General features: G+C 41.1%; 1 protein-coding gene, 1 long non-coding RNA gene and 1 other non-coding gene across 12 annotated transcripts in view; 1 reads left to right on the top strand and 2 right to left on the bottom strand.

The window, feature by feature from the left end:
* KHDRBS3 (KH RNA binding domain containing, signal transduction associated 3) overlaps window positions 1-20,974 on the top strand; it is a 185,657-nt gene that overhangs the window by 102,115 nt on the left and 62,568 nt on the right. For all 10 annotated transcript variants that reach the window (XM_077847354.1, XM_077847348.1, XM_077847350.1 and 7 more), the window contains exon 6: window positions 12,341-12,536. In XM_077847354.1, coding sequence (XP_077703480.1) covers window positions 12,341-12,536 — 196 coding nt within the window. The remainder of the gene's footprint in view (window positions 1-12,340; window positions 12,537-20,974) is intronic.
* LOC144283881 (U6 spliceosomal RNA) lies at window positions 9,965-10,069 on the bottom strand. The gene has a single exon (XR_013352387.1). It is a non-coding gene; the product is annotated as a U6 spliceosomal RNA (small nuclear RNA).
* On the bottom strand, window positions 17,521-19,676 carry LOC144283363 (uncharacterized). The gene is made up of 3 exons (XR_013351893.1): window positions 19,403-19,676; window positions 18,154-18,595; window positions 17,521-17,693 (listed from the first exon to the last, which is right to left on the bottom strand). It is a non-coding gene; the product is annotated as an uncharacterized LOC144283363 (long non-coding RNA).

A 20,974-nucleotide genomic window follows, 5' to 3' on the forward strand; every position in this document is an offset into this window, starting at 1 on the left:
ATCCTGGATGGACAGCGTAGAGAAGGGAGTGCACCCGGTGCTGCTGCTCAGGGCACTTTTTAGGGGATGCTCTGTTCCTTAAACCAGATCTGCCATTTTGACTGAAGACTATGTCTCATTTCATTGTCAAGTTTTAAATTAAGTGGAAAATGTTAGGCTATGACCAGATGAGGAAGGCAGAAGCTTTCTGGTTTTTAGAGAATCTGGAGAAACACCTCAGTCCATCCAGGTGAAAAATTATTCCTCTTAATGACAGTGTGTACATTGCTTGCCCTTGAAAGCCTTTCCACTGCCTTGACAGGTGACATTCTGTGAGGCAACCGTGTCTCGGCTTGTGGTGGAGTGTGGCTGGTTAGTGCTCAGCACTGGGTAGAGCACTTGACACCCACCCCACCTCAGGACGCTTTGTTTGGGCGTCACGTCATAGGCAGACACAGGCACCATGTCCCGCGAGCCTTCCTGGTCCCCTCGTGGAGAGTGATCATCCCCGAGTCCCAAAGCTGGGGTACAGCATTTATCATGCTGAAGTCTACCTTTTTTATTTGTTCACATTTTTTAAAATTTTTTATTTATTTATTATAGTCACAGAGAGAGAAAGAGAGAGGCAGAGACATAGGCAGAGGGAGAAGCAGGCTCCATGCACCGGGAGCCCGACATGGGATTCGATCCAGGGTCGCCAGGATCACGCCCTGGGCCAAAGCAGGCGCCAAACCGCTGCTTCACCCAGGGATCCCATTTGTTCACATTTTCATTGGCAACTCCTCATTATAATGTAAACCCCTAAGGGCTCTTGTGTCTCTAGGATCTGGCATAAAGGAATCACTCAGTAAATCATTGTTAAGCGAATATGGTACAATGGCAAATCTGTCAGGCTCTTTCTGATCACGTGTCGATCACTTATAACATTTTGTGTTAATGTAGTTCGAAGTGGACTGACTGAATGTCCTAGGGCATTAGCTTTGTGGCAATAGTCACATGATTATCAGCATTTGGGAATTTCAGAGTGGAACAGGTTATTACTGGAGTCTTCAAGAATGTCCCCCACCATTACCACTTCAGGATACTTTCTGCTGAAAGATGTAAATGACCTAAAATTAAATCCTGCAGTGGAAGTAATATGTGTTTTAATAAAACCTTTCATTTCAGTTTCAAGTGAGAGAACTAAACTTAGACCTTTTTTAGCACAGGAGGTAAGGAATTTCCTGACTTGTAGTCTGTCCTGTGTGGTGCCTCCAGAAACGCTGCCTTGAAACAGCCTCCCTGGCCCTTCGCATAGACCCCAGGAGAGAAGGGATCATAGAGTTGAGGCCCCTCCAGGCAGCACGCTTCGGGCAGGTCCTCTCCACCCTGCCCTGCTGTCTAGCACTCTGGGCTAGGCTGTCTTGAACCTGCGAAGATGCTCCCCTCCATCCCTTCTTCAGAACAGCTGGCTTGTTCCCTGTTGCCTTCCTGCTTGTCCCCCTTTCCTCTGGCCATTCCCCCTTGCTCCCAGGAAGCGGGCAGTCTTACCTCCCTGCATTTGAGACCAGAAGCAGCAGGAGGAGGAATGGACCCAGCAAATGAAGCCAGTCTTTCTGAGTACTGAATGCATGTTCATCGGTACTGGGTGCTGGATGTGGTGGTTTTGACCAAGGACACGAAGCTGACACAGTCACTCAAGGCTTCTTATAAGCTTTCGTTAAATTGGGGAAATTTTCACCTCTGATTTCTGTAAATATTTTACCTCTCCTTTTCTCTCTTCTCTTTTGTGGACTGAAATTCCACATTAAATCTTATGGTGACATTTCCCAAACTACATGCCAAGGTGCTGGGGTGCTGCAGCATTTCCCAGGACCCCCACAGTCCTCAGCATCTTGTAGATGCCGCTCGAGCTCTCCACTTAAGGTAATTGTTTGTAGTTTCAATATTAGATTGTGCTCCACTGACTTATCTTTGTAAAACTGCTATTTTAGCAGTTGCTCTATTAAACAATAAGTAGCCACAATTCCTTTGCCTACAGGGCACTACAAAACTTCTCAAACATGGGGTCACAGGACACTGCCATTTACATGTCCTCATCCACATTGATCTTCACATGATTTCACTTACTCTTTTTTTAAAGTTGATCATAAGTGATATCACAGATGCTAATGATTGTTGTAGTGATTGAAAATAATATATTTTCCCCATAATGTATGAGGTTATGAGAAATGTTGTCAGGAAAACTGAATAGTTAATAGAAGGGTCATAAATATTTCACCAGTATATAATATGATTTGTATTAACCTACCAATCTATATTTAAAAAGTGTTCTTTTTTTATTATTAAGGAAAGGGTGGATATAGGAAAATGACAAGATATTTCTTTTTCTACTAGTCCACGTCATAGACATTTTCAACTAAAAAATAACAACAACCCTGTCTTGGGATGTAACTTAAATTATTTGATTCCCTATTGGACTTACCTTCTCAGGACATTGTACCACCAAACTATTAGAACAGAGGTCATACTCCTCCCTTCTGATTTAATAAAAACCTAAGCATGGTACATGACATGTGTGCCCCACTTCCCAGGCAGAGTGTAGTAGAGGACTTTCCTAGGAAATGAGTTTCTCTGCTTTTCTTGCCATAAGGCACACTGGATTCCTTCCGCCAAGCTCCTGCCTCCTTCCTCAGGATCCACTGGCTCTCTGAACCAGGGCTCCCTGATGGCTATCAGTGAGTGGCCATCCTAGAGTGAATTAGGGGAAACGAGGAGAAAATGTGTCATTTCTTTTAAGATCATTTTAATAGGCTTTGGGAAGACAAAAACCAAGGCAAATAATGTTGCAAGTAGTGTAAGAACTTCCGACAAACCCTTGTGATTCAGAAGCAGCCAGGGACAGGCAGGTAAGAAGGGCAGCTGAGCGTGGTTCTCCTGGTTATAGCTTGGCCAACTATGCACACGTCAAGTGCAGCATAAGGCCAGATGAATGTTCTCGGCCCTCCTGCAAGCCTCAGTACCAATGGGTGGAAGATTTTGACAATTGATTTTTCCCAACAATAACGTTAAACAAGATCTATTGATGAGCTGAGACAGTTTGGGGCAGATGGAATCCAACGAGTGTGTTCATGTGCAGTGGGAATCTCCTCCCACCACACCCTGGTTTTCAGAAGCTTTAACATATTTCTTCCTCTTTGAAAATCAGTCAGTCTGTTCCTGCTGTTAGGTCATTTAATGTCACAGAGTTTCTTTGAGCTCTTTCTGTGACAGGGATTGAAGTTACAGAGATGGCTAAGTCATCATTTTGACATCAGGGAGTTTAAGAAGTGAAAGAGAAACAAGTAATTATGGCAGAATGGCATAAATAGGGGCTGGGGGATGTGAAGACAAGTGGAATGGAAATAGAAATGAGGGTGAAAATAATTTTGAATGGGGCACGTGGGTATCAGGCAGGATAGTGTTGGAGGGAAGTTATCCTGAGCAGAGGGGCAGAGACTGGAAAGCAGAAAAGACAGGAAGTCTTTGCTTGGAATTAGCATGTGGCTGTGTGGAGAAATCAGTCCCCTGGCTCTTTTGAGCTGTAGGGCCTCGGGGAGTTTCTCTCAGTGCTAAGCCTTGGTTTCCTCGACTGTAAAATGGAAATAGGACAGTGGGCATATGCTAATCTGAACCCAGCCTTATTTTTATCATGTCCCATTCAGGCCCAACTGTTCCATGATTCCTTTACCCATTACTCAAAATGATCCCACACCACAACTTGAATTCTTATGGAGGACCCTGGGCAAAGTATACATCTCTCTTAAAGTCCTTTACTACAGCGACCTTGTTATGAGAGAGGGAGGCTAGTCCTGTGTAGTTGCAAAGGCTGCAATAGAGCTGTTAGTTAGAAATAATAAAGACTTTTGCGACTTTTATTTTTAAATGAAGAAGAAAGGTAAAAGCATGCTAATGATCAGAATTGGGAGACAGTGACAGGCTTCATAGTAAGGAGTGAGGTCGCTGTCATCGGGGGGTACATCGCTGGCAGGACAGTGACAATTCGTACATTTCTTGCACTTTATAAGAGGTTGTGCTTCTCACACACTGTCCTACACTGTCAGTAATTTTACCAATAACTAGTTGGCAGCTTCTTAGAGAAGAAACAAATTGCCTTGGATTTATTTTATGCTCTCTACAATGTAGGATAATGAAACAGTTGCTCATGAAATTTTTTTTTTAATTGTGTTGGAGACCGGATGGATCACAGAATGAAGAAAAGTAGTAGCAACTGGGTTTCATAACACGTCTGCTAAATTCTGGGTCAAAACAGGGGCAGCAGCACTCGAGAGGTTGTTGGAAATATAGGATGGCAGTCCCCACCCCAGACCTGCCAATTCCCGGCTCTGCCCTGACACGGCCTGGGTGATGAGGATGCAGAACTGGGGACGTGCTGCGCTAGAACCACATTTCAGATCATCTCTAAAGGTGCTAAGAGTAAGGGCTTTCTTTGGTCCTCATTGTCTCTGATGATTTCTTTTGCACGTTCTGAGGGGTTATTACTGAGGCTGCGTTCACGTTTGCTTGCATTGAGCCTCTCATTCACTTGTCAATCCCTGGCAAGAAGGAAAGGTCTCTGAGTGATTAAGCTTCTGTCACAGAAAACCACAGAGATGAAGCAAAGTTGCCCATGACTTTGTTAGGGAGTCTGTAGGAGAGATAATTGCCCCTCAGGTGGTGAGTGCACCAGGGCGTGGGCCTCAGCTCTCTGGAAGCTGTGCTTCCCGCTGTGCTACTGGTGGTACCACGCTAAGACCCTGCCACCGGCTCCCTCCGGTACCCAGCGATCAGCTGTGGGTCTCACTCAGTTAATGATGCCAGGCTGGCTCGAGCATTCAGGGCTTCTGCCACCAAATTCATTGTTTCACCCTATGCTATTTGCTCCTCATAATATTTATACACAAAAGCCAAACAGTGTAGTCGTATATGTTTATGCTCTTTCTCTCCCAATCTGCATTATTGCTGCCAAATGTATGGAGTGTACAGAAAGGTGCTTTTGCTAACTGTGATGAGAACTGACATGAGCTGTACCTTCCATCTCTTCTTTCTTTCGTTCTCCAATAAGCAGCCCAAGGAAGGTGTCAGGACAGATTCCAAATGGAGGACTGTGTAATAATACCGCTTGCAAAGTGCCTGTGTTGGGGTAGGCACTTTATACTGCCATGTGTAACCTTCACGGCCGTCTTGCAAGAGCTGGGTATTATTGAGGCCATTTTACAGGTAGAAAACTGAGTCTCAGCAACCAAGTGACAGAGCAGATCTGAATATGGGAATGTTGGAACTCAAAGCCTGTACTTTTTCATCACATCCTAAATCCTCTGTCAGTCTGTAAATAATTGGTTCTTGATTAATCAGTAACTTTGTATTCAGTCACTTAAAGCATTATTCCCATGAAAGTGCCTGTTCACAGACCTTTCTAGATTATTTCCATATCTGAGTTTCAAACCAGGAATCAGGGTCTCGCTGCTGAAGAATGCAAACAGAACTGTGACCGTCACACCTATTCATCTGCTTATGGAGCTTAATATTCATGTGTGTGATCTTCCTGCTTTCCCATTAGCCTCATTCTCAACAGTGTGGCAACCTAATTTTATTAATTTGAATCAATTTTTGAAGTAAAAAGAATAATGAATTCCCACTGATTATCATCATCTCATCTAACAGACATTTTTTTTTCTCTACTTGTCCCCATGTTTTCAGTCTAGCTGTTAAATTTTACCCTGAACTTCGTTCGTAGCACTCAGTGGATACTTGGCAGGATGATCGGATTTTTATGTTAGCCTGCTACTTGCCCCCATGTCTTCCTCTCACCAGAGTGTCCTTTAAAGTAACTGCTGTTTCACACAATTCTCATGGAATTTCAAACACTTAAAAAGGAATCTTTAAAGGATCTTTCATAGATAAGTATCTAGAGCTACATATATCAGAATACTTGTCTGAAATTCTGTAACAGACACTTTAGTATGATTCCATATACCCAGAGGGCACATAACCAAACAGTGTTGATGATGCTGGGAAAGAATTGTGAGCTTCTTGAGTATACAAATTTATGTCTTTCAATTTTTTGGAAGACTTAAATTTATAGATTCAGAAAACACGCTAAATATTCTGTGGTCTATATAGTGCCTTGGATGGCGGGGATGGGGTATTAGATGAGGAAGCAGGAGCTTTAGTTTGAATAAACACAGATTAACTGAAATATCACATAGGAATAGGTTGTACTGTAAGGAGAAACTACTCTCTTCTCTAATCATGTTGAAGATGTTTCTAGATATATCCCGGAGATAAAAAGAGGAGTAAGACTAGAAATTACAATGTCTGTCATTGCAATTCAGAATGATTGAAATTTGCATGAATTGTTAGGTACTTTCTGTGTCCTGTGTCATTTTTCCTACACAGTACCGCTAAGAAACAGTTTGTATAACCCACTTCACTCTGGAGGAACTGGTTTGGAAAGTTCAGACTTGATTAGCTTGAGTGTTAACTGGAAGGCAGAAGTTAAGACAAGTGTAGTGAATAACTGAATTCAGGTCTGACTCCAGTGTCCTTTCTCTTGACCAGCATGTTCACTAAACCAATTTTTATGGCCTACGATGAACAAAAACAGACCTAATTTACAATTCTTATAAAAGGAATAATACAAGTTACCTAAGGGTGGAAGTCTTAGAACTTGCATCTTTTCGATGGCCTTAAAGTTTGGAGAAGTACTGGTCAGGTTTTTTGTAAGATGTCCCCCATTTGGGATGGGTCTAATGTTTTTCTCAAGATTAGCCTGGGGTTAAAGGTTTGGGGAACAAACCCCACAAAGGTGAAGTGTCATTTTCATCACATTGTGTCAAGGATCCATATTGTCCACAGGACTCAGTGCAGCTGATCTTGCCTTGGTAACCTGGCTGAAGTCATATTTGTCAGGTTTCCTCACTTTTTTCCCCCCACGAAGGATCGAATACCTGCATAAATTATTGGAATATTTTTTTCTCTTCTCTCCAACTTATTATTTCAATCATTTGTTTATGTTAGTGTGGACTTATGGGTGTTTATTCATTGTATACAGTGAGTTAAAATTCAGTAATGCTTATTCTTTTTACTCAAGTTGTTTTAGCTTTGGTTACTGGGTGTTCTTTGAGTTGGCTCCCCTGCTCCTTCCACATACCCTCAAAAAATTTTTATTGGTTATTTTACATTCATTTCTTTATCTATTTTTGAGCACTTCCTTACTTGCTGCTCTATAAGTTGCCCTAGCATCATCTTGCACACTTCCTGCTCTAGTCCTGGACACTGCCATTTCTCCGAGGAGCCTTGGTTCCTTTCATTGGAGGGTGGGAGAGACCAAGATCTGAATGCGGGTTCTGCTCCTTGCTGCTGGTATGTCCTCGCTTCTAGGCCCTGTCAGCTAACAGAGTGAGGAAGCATATGTATGCTGCTAAGCCATATCTGCACATGTTTCTATGTGTGACCACCTGTACCCAGAGTAAATGGATCAAGAGTTCATACTGATGTCTCCGATTCCAATCCATGACCATAGTGTTCATTCTAGCCTCTTCCCCTCGCTTATCTGTAACCGTCACTCCAACACCATCCATTTAATTGCTTGATTCCAGGGTACGTATAGAGTGTATCAGAATCATTACATGTACCTGCATCCCTCCTCATGAGAAGTAAGTGTATCACCTAGAGCAGTGCTTATATGCCATTCTTTTGCCTTTAGCCTTATAAGCTGCACTCTTTTCTAAATTTATTTTACCTCTCAACTTCATAAAAGTGTTGTATATGTTTTTCATACAGGTAAAATGCTTTGTCACATTTAGCATTCCATCTTAGAAGCCCTCAATTTCCTAAATAATATATATATATATTTTTTTAGTTTGCATACATTAAAGTTCACTCTTTGTGCTGTTGGGTGTTGACAAATGCTTTGTGTCACATATCCACCATTTCAGCACCCTGCAGAATAGTTTTGTTCCCCTCCCGTGTTCCCATGGCTTTATCGGTTCACTCCTCCCCTCAACCTGTGTCAACCATGCGTTCTTTTTTTTTTTTTTTTAAACTCATCACTAGTTTTTTTCTTTCCCAGTACGTCCTATAATTAGAGTCATACAGTGTGTAGCCTTTTGAGATTGGCTTCTTTCACTTAGAAACATACATTTAGGTTCATCCATGTCTTTTCCTGGTTTATGAGCTCATTTCTCTTCATTGCCAAATATTATTCCATTATATGCATGCACCCCAGCCTGCTTACCCATTCATCCCTTAAAGATATCGATATATTGGTGGTTTTAGGCACGGTGCATAAAGCTTCAACAAACTTTCATGTGCAAGTAAGTTTTTGAATCATGTGAGTAAATACCTAGGAATACAGTTGCTGGGTTGGATGATAATATCGTGGTTGGCTTTGTAAGAAAGTGCCAAACTATCCTTCTAAGGGACTGTACTCTTTTGCATGCCCACCGGCAACGAATGAGAGCACCTTGTTCTTCACATCCTTGCCATCAGTTGGTATATTCAGTTTCTTTTGATTTTAGTTATTCTAATAGATTATAATTTGCAATTTCTTTTGATTTAGTTATTCTAATATAATTTAATTTGCAATTCCCTAATGACAAATGATATAGAACATTTTTTCCTTTGGTTATTTGCCATTCTGTATAGCTTCTCCAGTGAGCGGTGTGTTCCTTTGCCCATTTTTAAATTGGATTTTCTTATTGTTGAGTTTTAAAAGTTCTTTGTATATTTTGGATACAAGTTTTTTTTTTTAATCAGATATATGTTTTGCAAGTATTTTCTCCTTTTCTGTGACCTGTCTCTTCATCTTTTAACAGTGTCCTTCTCAGAGAAGTCTTTTTTTTTTTTTTTTTTTTTTTTTTACTCAGAGAAGTCTTTAAGAAAGTCCCGCTTACCAATTTTTAGCTCATGGATTACGTTTTATATGTTGTATCTAAAACTCATCATCAGGGCAGCCCAGGTGGCTCAGCGGTTTAGCGCTGCCTTCAGCCCAGGGCCTGATCCTGGAGACCCAGGATCAAGTCCCACATTGACCTCCCTGCAGGGAGCCTGCTACTCCCTCTGCCTGTGTCTCTGCCTCTCTCTCTCTCTCTCTCATGAATAAATAAATAAAATCTTAAAAAAAAAAAAAAAAACCTCATCATCAAACCAAAGTCACACCGATTTCTTGATTTCTTCTGAATTTTCTTCTATAAGTCTTATATTTTATATTAAGTCTAAAATCCATTTTGAGTTAACTTTTGTGAAAGATATGTCTAGGTTCTTTTCTGTTTCTTTTTTTTTTCTTTTTGTGGTACACATAGAAGTCTGTTTGTTCCAGCACTATTTCATTGAATTGTCTTTGCTTCTTTGTCAGTAGTTCCTTGACTACATTTCTATGAATCAATTTCAGGGCTCTCTCTTTTGTTCTACTGTTCTGTGTGTATATTTTTTCCATCAATACTTATTACCTTGATTACTGTAGCTTCATAATAAGTCAGATGCTGTGAGTCATCTAGAATTTTCTTCTTCAGTATTAAGTTGTCTGTTGTGGCTCTTTTGCATTTCTATATACGCTCTAGAATATGTTTGTCAGTCTACAAAGTATTTCTCTGGGATTTTGATTGGGATTATATTGAGTCTGTAGGTCAAGATGAGAAGAATTGACAACTGAACAGTATTGACTGTAATAATCGTTAAGCATGGGATATTTCTCCTTTGATTTATTTCATCAGAGTTTTATGGTTTTCTACATAGAATAGTTAGTTGTACAGTTAGATTTTGTTAGATTTGTACCAAAACATTTCATTTATTTCCTTGCTTTAATAAATGTTATCATTACTTTGTATTTTTAATTTTTTTATTGTGTATTTTTTTAAAGACTTTTTTTTTTCTACAGCAATTTTAGGTTCACAACAAAATGGAGAGGAAGGTACAGAGATTTCCCAAAGGCCCCTTGCCCCTCCACCCCCGCCGACATGCATAGGGAAATATGAAATACTTCACAAATTGATATGTTGTCCTTGAGCAGAGACTCTGCTAATCTTCTCGGTATTATTACAATTTTAGTATATATCTTGCCAAAACAAATACTGTTAAATTATCTTTTAATTTCAAATTTTAGTTGTCCATTGCTGTTGTATGATATATATTGTTGAGTTATTGTCTGTATTCTGAGACCTTGGTTTGTGCAATAAGATCTAGGAGTTTTTATTTGTTTGCTTGCTTTGTTTTATTTTGTTCTGATTAATTCTTTGGGAATTTTTACATGGAAATGTCACCTGTAAATAAAATTTTATTTTTTCTTCCACAATCTTACAAGTTTTATTCCCTTTTCTTACTGAATTAGGACTTCCAGTAAAATTTGAATAGGAGTAGTAAGAATGGCCATCCTTACCTTATTCCCAGTCATAAGGGGGAAGCATCCAGTTTCTTACCTTTCAGTATGATAGTAGTTGTAGGTTTTTGTAGATCTTTGTTTCAACTTGGAGATATTTTCCTCTATTCCTGCTTTGTCGAGAATTTTTATCATGAATGATGTTGTATTTTGTTAGATGTTTTTTTCTGCTCTTTATGATTATATGATTTTTTTTCCCCCTAAGCCTGTTGATGTAGTAGGTCACATTTGTTTGCTAATGTTGAACCAGCCTTACATACCTGGAATAAATCCCACTTGGTCATGGTATATACCTTTTAAATATATTGTTGGATTTAATTCGCTACTATTATTGAGGAATTGTGCACCTTTGTTCTTGGAAAGATGTGGATTTTGTTTTGTTTTGTTTTGTTTCATTTCATAATGTCTTTGGTTATTAGGAGGCCTCATCCTTTTTCCCCTTTGGATGACATGTCCCTTCCTGGGGAGGTCAGATATCAGCTAGGCCAGTCCCTTGGCATCTTCCCTAGACTAATATATAAAAGAATTGACCAGTGAAACCATCTGGGCTTGGTGCTTTTCTTTTCTTTCTTTTCTTTTCTTTTCTTTTCTTTTTTTTTTTTTTTTTTTTTTTTAATAGAGGGGTGGAGGGGGGCAGAGTGGGAGGCAGAACCTTAAGCAGGCTCCATGGCCAGTATGGAGCCTAATGTGGGGCTCGATCTTACAACCCCAATATCATGACCTGAGCTGAAATCAAGAGTCGGGTTCATAACTGACTGAGCTACCCAGGGACCCTGGTGCTTTTTTGTTTTGAAAGGTTAGTAATTACTTTTTCACTGAAGTTCTTTAATAGAACTTTATTCCAGTTGCTTAATTCCTCATTTGTGGGGTTTGGATTTGGTCATTTGTATATTTCAAGGAATTAGTGAAATTCATCTAAGTTAACAAATTTATAGGCCTTGAGTTTGTAATCTTCTTTATATCCTTTAATGCCCTTTCAGTCAGTAGTGAGGACCCCAATTTCATTTCTGATATTGTTTATTTTTCTTGTTTAGCATACCGAGATGTTTATCAATTATATTGATCCGTTCAAAGAAACAGCTTTTGGTTTTGATAATTTTCTCTGTTTTTAGCTAGGTATTTGTTATCCCAATCAAACTGAAGAAGACATGTAGGCATCCACATTATCTGTGACAGTTCTCCTTATTTGGGGGATGTTGTGGCAGGTGGATCACGCCAAATCTTTATTCTGTGGTGTAGCTGCATTTTTCCATCTTCATTTCTTCATAAGCCTTGCACATTTTCTCAAGTTTTTGCTTATGTTGAGCTCTTCTTGATACAGCTCCTTTCTTCCTTCCTCTCTGACTTGAAATCTTATATTTTATGTTAGAAATACATAAATATGCTGAATTCTACTTCAGAAAGTATCTGTGTTTATTTAACTTAAGAATGGTATTTTAAATTACTAAATGTTCAGTACATTATTTGGGAAGGTACATTTAATTTTCTCTTTCATGGAACTCTGATGTATGCTTTGGTCCCTAGCTTTGCTAGTGGTGTGTCCTCGGTTTGAAGATCTCTGTAGCCTCGGTTTCCTTGTCCACAGACAAGCAGATACAGCCCACTTCATAGTGCTGGCATGAAGGTTGGTTGTGAGCCTGACCTGGCATCACAGAGAGATCCTCAGTAGGTGCTGCAGCCTTCCCACGTGTCATAGCTTCCTACTCTCTCTTAGCCAGAAATTGAGTCTTGGGGTTTCTTTGTTGTTATTTTATTTATTGCTGCTGGATAAGCCACCGAAATGACTTAAATTCCTTTTGCTATGTAGTTGTTTCTCACTTGTTTTAGTTTTCACTTTGCATATGATTTCCTTATTTCTCTTTACAGAAATATGGAACGTTGATTTTTCTGAAATATAAATTCATGTGAACCATGGAATGGTAGAGAATATGATGAATATTGTTAACTTGACCTTCTTGCTTGCAGGGGAAGGGGAGGAGTCACCACCCGGCCAGTTGGAGTTGGCGTACCACGAGGGACGCCAGCTTCCAGGGGAGTCCTTTCCACCCGAGGGCCAGTGAGTCGGGGAAGAGGACTTCTCACTCCCAGAGCAAGAGGAGTTCCCCCAACTGGGTACAGACCTCCACCACCACCCCCAACACAAGAGACCTATGGAGATTATGTAAGTCAAGTCAGGTCACACAGCAGCTGTGCTGATCTGATCGAGCCAGTCCATACATACATAGCATTGGATGTTGTAACCAAGTACCTGCCCTTACTTGCTGTTATTCTCAAATATTCCACCTTAGTTCAGCAAACATTTATTGAGTGCTAAATAAGGTGTGATATGAGAAGCATAAAAAATGAGAAAGAAATAGCCTCTTTCATCAAGTAGCTTACATCTAAGATAGGGAAGATGCATTTGGGTGGTGGGAGGTTCGAGCCCAGGATCAAGGAGACATATTATCAAGCTCTAACAGGTTTTAATGTAACATTCGTTCATGTTCCACTCCAGGTTGCCTCTGAGTAATTCAGTCATTTAAAAAAGAATCACCTACAGATGCCAAGTTGTTTTTACCCTGAAGTGTTTTCCTCTTAAGTGCTGCTGCTGAATGTGGATTCTTAGTTGAATTTTTTTTCAGTGAAGAAAACAAAAGTTCCCAGTTTTTTATGTTAATGCAAATCAGTCAGTGTTTCCATTTACCATTCAATAAGTCTTTGATACGGTTCATAGACTTAACTGAACGTAAGAGAAAGAAAATATATCCGTGGAAACTGGGTGGAGGGAAAGGGCAGAGGAGTTCTTGAACAAGCATACAAGCGCCCTGGGATTCTTCCTGTGACTTTTGAATTTAACATAAATAAAGAAAATAAGTGCAGGGTAGATGTTTCATATTAGTAATTGAAAGTCTTCAAGAAACTGTACATGAACTGTTGTCAGAGGGAAGCAGTGATGGGCTGAAGTGCAAGTTCCGATGGGTTTTCATGTTTCACGTTGGGGAGATCTCTTGCTGAGTGCTTGGTGCCTCTCTGCCTGGTGTCTGGAAGGCTGCCTTCATTCTCTGGACCGCAGAGAACGTTGTCTTCAGCAGCAGCCACTGGAAAGATCAAAGTTTTTGTACTGGACCTTGTGTAATTCCCTGAGTATGCTGTGTCCTCTCGGGCTTCCAGACCTTTGTTTTTGCTGCTCTCTCTGCCCAGAGTCTCACCTCATACACTTCCTGATTGTCCTTGTCCACCTAGGTCAGCTATCCCCAGGGAAACTCAGAGGAGGTAGAGCTGCCATATTGAGCACTGCTATTGGAGTCCCATGTCTCTCTCCCACCTACACTGGGACTCCTGGAGGGACAAGGATGGCTAGCTTCCCTCTCTCAATGAATGGCAGAGAATGGATCCCGGGAACCAAGTAAATAACTAAATCCCATAATACTTTCACATTTTGCTATTCAGCTGAGGAAAGATGTGGCCTCTATCCCTTCTCCTTGTTTTTCATACGGTCTGACATGTTCCTATGTCCTAATATTTTGACCAAGCTGACAATAATAATCACGCCTCACGCTCTTCCACAAATGCAGAGTCTCTTGAGGATAGCAGAGGCTGCAAAGGGAAGAAAGAGCTGTTCAGTTTCTTCCAGGTAGGCCCCATGCCTGCTGTTTTCCAGCTGGGCTTACTTTGAGTTCTCTTAGGTTTGGATTAATGTAGGTCTGGCTAGATGGCATTGCCGTAACTGTCAAGCAGAGTGTGCGGAAAAGCTGGATCCTCAGCCCTACTACACCATCAGTATGGTACGAGTCACATGAAGTGCTTGTCTGGCTTCACTGTCACATTTCAGAAAGAGCAGTTACCTTCTCTCCGTACATTAATTCACCTTTCCATTCAACAAGATGGATTGAATTCCCACTGTGTGAACAATACACACGTGTCCTCTCTTGCTAGGTGTATACTAGTGAGTCTAGGATGAAATTAGGTGAATACAAATAACCATTTCCTGGAAGGTTCAAGTCCAGGGGAGGAAAGAGGGGAGAAATTTAAGATGTTGTTGTTGTTGTTTTAATCTATTTGTAGCTCTGCTTTTTATTGATAAATGATGGGAAAGGCATTAAAGCAATTGATTTGGAAAGAATTCTGTTGAGTTAATTTACTTGCCCTTCCACCGTCTACCATGGAAAATGGGCAGCAGCCATGCAGCAGAATCCGTGTGTCCTTTCAGGAGCAGGCAGTGTTTGAGACCTTCAGAGAGAATGTAGCCTTCCCTGTTTGGGTCCCACACTTACCTGGCACTCTTCCAGGCACTGTCACTGTCACTGTGGCCACAATTCCAACATGGGGTCCTCTTCCTGCCACCCTGCAGTGTTGCCTTCAAGTAACCAACGGCCGTGTTTGCCATCCTCATTTGAGACCCCACTGTCCCCCTCCTGTGATTCCGTCCTGTTTCACACCTGAACACCTTTGAGGCAGGGAAGTCTCTCACAGGAGCAGGTCTCTAAAAGTCCTGATTTTTCCACTCTAGGGCTGGATCACTTTTCTGCATTGGCCTGCAGAGGCTCCCTCTCCCTCAGTTACTCTTCCCATATATCCCCTCTGCTTCTCTTCTCCATTCTCCTGCCTTGCAAAAAAATGGTCACTTTTCTATTGGTAGAGTTCCAGCCATTCTTTCTTTACATATTAGGATGAATTCATAGGTGTTCAGGATAGTTTGATAGTTATCTAGCTAAATTTGGGGGACCAGATGAAATGAGGACCCCAGGTCTTCCACCATCTTACCTCTCCCTCCTGCTATCCTTATTTGAATTCATCTGATGTGCAACATTGGCAATTTTGTCACATTCATATAACAACTCCTACACACATGACTGCTTTCTGAGTGTGCTCTAGGTGGTAGAGTAGGACACAAAAGGAATATATGGTTGACTCTTGAACTACACGAATTCAAACTGCATGGGTCCACCTGTATGGATTTTTTCTGATAATAGTACAGTACTATACATGTATTTTATCTTCCTTAGGATTGTCTTAAGATTTTTTCTTTTTTTTTTTAAGATTTTATTTTATTTATTCATGAGAAACACAGAGAGGAGAGAGAGAGAGAGATAGAGAGAGAGAGGCAGAGACACAGGCAGAGGGAGAAGCAGGCTCCATGCAGGAAGCTCGACATGGGACTCGATCCCGGGTCCCCAGGATCATGCCCTGGGCCAAAGGCAGGCGCTAAACTGCTGAGCCACCCGGGCTGCCCAAGATTTTCTTTTCTCTGGGTTATCTTATTATAAGAGGATAGTATATAATACATATAACATATAAAACGTGTTAATCAACTATGTTATTGGTAAGACTTCTGGTTAGCAGGAGGCCATTTATTAGTAGTTAGGCTTTTGGGTAGTCAAATGTTATATGCAGATTTTCAACTGCATGGGATTGACTGCTCCTACTCCTGCACTGTTCAGTGGTCACTCTTCCCCAAGTTAAATTATTGTCACAAAGCGTTTGGATTATGTGCTATACCTTTCCCTCTTGATTTGTATCTGTTACACCTAGAAAGATTGATTAAAACTAATAGCCAAGGGATCCCTGGGTGGCGCAGCGGTTTAGCGCCTGCCTTTGGCCCAGGGCGCAATCCTGGAGACCCGGGATTGAATCCCACATCGGGCTCCCGGTGCGTGGAGCCTGCTTCTCCCTCTGCCTGTGTCTCTGCCTCTCGCTCTCTCTCTCTCTCTCTGTGATTATCATAAATAAATAAAAATTAAAAAAAAATAAAATAAAACTAATAGCCAAGAACAAGGCTTTTCCCCACTTCACCTAGCATTTTGCAAGCCCTCTACAGTGTTATAGCGAACGCTTCATGTAGCTGAACACTGTATATAGCAAACAGTGTTGGGAACTAGTGTGAGGAGGAGACACAGTCTTCCCCCCCCCCAACTTGCCTCAGTAGCTCTGCCTCACAGGTGTGCTCTTTTGACCTCACCTTCATTTCCTGACCCAATTTGAATTTAATTTTTTACTTCCAGCCCTTCTAAATATAACTTTGCAGTGTCTGGCATATTTCCAGACATTGGTCATTAGTCCTAACTGTTTGAAATCCTGAAGATTATTCACACAAGCTGCTTAGCTTTGGAGCACGGGAAGGGGAAAACCCAAACTTAAAAGAAACTTTTAAAAATGTGTTGTGTGTTTGTAGGACATTAGATTAGGTGGGTGTACTGAAAGATTTCCAACTTAGAAAGCCTGGGATCTTGTAACCCCTACAAAATAGTTATCTATTCATGTGGCAAGTGAGAAAGTGGAAGTTGATCTTTAAAATAATTATCCCATTGAACCAGAACGATCATATAGTAGTTTCTAAACTCCTTGAGGATATTGATCGCTTGCTTGCCATCTACCTCTATATTCCCGGCACCTACTATAACATCTGGCACATAGAAGGTTTTTAATAAGTGTTTGGTGAATGAATGAATGAATGAATGCTCTCAATACTGAGTTTGGAAAAACTGCCATGTGTGGAGAACCCACCCCAGATGTCTCCCGTGTGGTTTTCATTTTTACTCATTTAGCAGTTTATGTATAAGTTAATTATGAGCATATAACTGTATAGTGCAATCATTAATATACATCTGTTTCTCACAAGATTATAAACTTCTAGGGAAAAATACTGTATCTCTAGCCAGTAGCATCATTTCTGGCACATTATATGCATTTAGTAAATCTTCACTGGATTAGAGACCTGGTAAGTTTTCCTAATGAAAACGTCCCAAGTCATTACTGTAATCATCCGGTGGGAAGCAGTATGATAGTTGGCATTTGAAAAAAACATCTTGTCTTAGTTATCCTTGTCTTCTCATGTTCAAAGGGCAGTTACAGGTTATAAAGAGATCAGACTAATTCTGTGTAGCTCCTGAAAGTAGTAGAGCAATGTAAATCTCATCTCAGTATAAGAACGAACTTTCCAGAATGATGTACTATTTAATGAGAAACTACTCTCCATGAGGCAGTTTGATATATGTTCTCTCATGTTCTTCTCATAGCCACTCAGTGAGATGTTATGATCCTATCATACAAATGAGAATTGAAGGCTGGGACAGTTAAGTGTCTTGCCTAAAGTCACGTGGCTGATGAAGAAGGAGCAGATGTGGGATTCAGAATTCAAGGCCTGTATTCTATCTTGAGCAGTCAGGGCTTTATTAAAAACTGTGCTCTAGTGGCTGAGATTATAGGCTCTTCTCATGTTTGGAGAAAAATGCAGTGGGTACCGCATGTTGCCCTCCTCAGGAGCATGAAAGGGGTGACCGGAGATTGCATTAGATGACCCCTGTGGTCCCTTGTCCTGTAATCATCCGCTGGTTTTAAGCTAGATAAATGGAAATTGAGAATAATCAGGAAGAACAGAATGGGGTTTGGACTTTTAAAAGTAATAAATGGCAATTTGTTATTTATTAGCAAAAAGAAAAACTATTTCTTTAAGAGTTTCAGAGCATCTGTAACTCTAAAAAAAGACTTGTCATTCCTTGGAACTCAGAAGTGTAATTTTTAAAGATCCTCCGTGAAATACATTCATAGTGATAAATGCTTTATTTCTATGAACTTGTTTGGTTGTATCTAACCAATTCAATTTACCTTTCATTTTAACTGCCATTTAACATTTATTATCTGAAGACATTATTTCCAGAATAAAAGACAAAAATTGTATCAGTTGCTTATTTAAACAAAAAAGAGAGTAACATCCTATTCCTTCAGATCCTGCCACAGCTGCGAACGTACACGTTTTAAGCCTTAAAATACTCCATATGCTTCAGAGCATGTGCACTAACCTGAAGGTATTCCAGCATAGCGTTAGGCTCAAAAACTCAATGAGTGGTTTGTGTTACAATTGTTGGTAAGCAGTTACAGTATGCCCGTTATAAGAATATGCTTGATTAGCCCCAGTGAGAAAGCCTGATAATTTGAAGGTATTTCCTTGTCAAAATGTGCCTATTGAAATTTGACTGATTTTTCTCAAGGTGTGTTTGTGAAGATATTTGATCATTTATAATGTCATCTGAGCCAACTGTTCTTCATCACAGTCACTGTCACAAAATACTCCCTGAGCATGTGTCCTTGAGAAGAACATCTGTTAGCAAATAAATCTGTTGGTCCGTGAGATGAGTGTTAGGAGAGGACAGGTGACACACAGTAGCCGTGTGCGTGCAACAGGCTTGCCGTCGGGGAGAACAGATCCTCCCGTCACTGAATGCTTGTCTTGTAAGAATAACTCTAAGGAAACAAGACAATTCAACATGATTAGCTTTTTTTCCAGGAAAGAAGAAAACAGATAATGGATATGTTTTCAACCATTTGCGTATAAATTGGGACCTTCTGCTCCACTTTTAACTTCGTAAAATTAGACATAATTACTGTAACTTCTCATCTCTTTTTTGAGAACAAGAAGTACCTCTTCCCCAAAATGACATTGATTCATTACTTGTGTCCAAATAATTAAATAACTGACAAAGTAATTAGCATAACCCAGAATACATTCAATGAGAGCACTTTAACAATTCAAAATGTTGGTGTAATTACACAGAAAGACATGTTTGATGCTTCCTGGCAGAGCCCAATTTACATATGAATTTCTAAAATGAAACCATTTTTGATAAATCCCTTTAGGCTCCACATGCAGAAAAAAACCAACCAAAATAGATGCATGGTCTCCAAGCACTATCTTTTACTGTCTCTGAAAAACGTTGTCCGTTCCCATGATTTTGTTCATAACGACTAGACCTAACTCCCTAACTCCGGCCTCTCCGCTGCGTGCCCTCCAGTACCCGCTTCCGTGTCCTTCTGTCCCTGGCACCCCAGGCACCGTCCGAGCCGCTCGCAGAGGCGGGGACCGTGGTCTGTGATCACAAGCCCACCAAGCCCTGGCACGTCTGCGAGGCTATTTGGCCTCCAGCTCCTCAGGCCAGCCCAGCCTGGGGGAAGGCGCTTGTCATCCTCGTCCTCGGAGCCACCCAGGTCTCCCTCGCCGCGTCCAGCCCGTGGGTGTGACCGTGTCCTCCCTGCCCTTCTCCCCGGCTGCACCTGTCTGCGATGTTTGTCCCCACGTCTCAGGTGTCACCCGCTTTCCATCTGGTTGGCTCGACTGTTCCTACCACCCGACATACAACAGTGTTTCAGTAAATACTGGTTGTTGAGATGGACGGACGGACGGATGGATGGATGGATGTGCAGACAGACATGTGGGTGATTGCCGTGGCCTATTGACTCACGCCCTTGCTTACAGCCCTGTCCTGGCTCTGCGTCCTTCCCTTCACACTACTTCTAGAGCACTTTCTAGTGTTTCAATTCCAGCTCCAGAACAGAAGAACTAGTTTAGAATTCTAGAAGGAAAGCTTGAGATTCTTCTGAGTGACATCTGAAGGCCTGAAGTCCTGTCTGACTGTTCAGCCTCCTAACCCTCTGCTGTCCCCCAGTGATCGTTTCACATCCTGTTGACCTGTCGTGGTTCCTTCAACACAGCAGGGACCTGAATGCCCTGTCGCCTAAAATGTGCTATCCGCTCTCTTGGAGCACCTTTCTTGTTTTGTCCATGCCAGCTCTTCTGCTCCTCTCTTCTCTCCCCTCTCCTCCCCTTCCTTCCCCTCCCCTCCCTTCCATTCCCCATCCTCTCCCTTCCCCTTTCCCCTCACCTCCTCTCATCTCTGTTTGCCCAGAGCCTATCACAGGGCCTGACCTTTTAGAGACAATAAACATGTGCTTCAACGTGGATGGAACTGGAGGGTGTTATGCTGAGTGAAATAAGTCAATCGGAGAAGGACAAACATTATATGGTCTCATTCATTTGGGGAACATAAAAAATAGTGAAAGGGAATAAAGGGGAAAGGAGAAAAAATGAGTGGGAAATATCAGAAAGGGAGACAGAACATGGAAGACTCCTAACTCTGGGAAATGAACTAGGGGTGGTGGAAGGGGAGGTGGGTGGGGGTGGGGGTGACTGGGTGACAGGCACTGAGGGGGCACTTGACAGGATGAGCACTGGGTGTTATTCTATATGTTGGCAAATTGAACACCAATAAAAAATAAATTTAAATAAATAAATAAATAAATAAATAAATAAATAAATAAATAAAATAAACATGTGGAGGGTAGCCTTTCTTACCAGCTAATTGTGTCGTTCCATGTGTCTCGTGCATGTTGAATATACTTACTGAAGTGAAATTGAGTCTCTAGCACCAATTTTAGCAACATAACATGGCTCATTTAGTGAACTAATAAATGTGAAAGACAATACAATTTAATAAAGAAATGTTATTCTGAGAGGTGAAATGGCTGGTTTTTTATTCCCCTTCTTGTCAATATCACCTTTCTTTCTTATGCAAATTATTTAACCCTTTTGGACTTTGGTTGCTGTGAGGTGCTGATGGTACTTCACCTAGTGAAGGAGCAGGTTAGGCCAGGGTCCTAACTTCTCTTCCAACTTGAGAATTCTCTGATTGTTTTCTGAAGCTGTCTTGGTTCTCACTGTCACCCTAGAGATGTTTTTTTCTAATAAGGAACTACATTTCATCAGATAGAAATCTTGATACTGAAAAGAAACTTACAGAATAAACAAAGCAAACTAAATTTTAATGAGAGAAACAAACTAGAAGTGAA

This window comes from Canis aureus, chromosome 14 (genome assembly GCF_053574225.1).
Source record: "Canis aureus isolate CA01 chromosome 14, VMU_Caureus_v.1.0, whole genome shotgun sequence".
Lineage (NCBI taxonomy): Eukaryota > Metazoa > Chordata > Mammalia > Carnivora > Canidae > Canis > Canis aureus.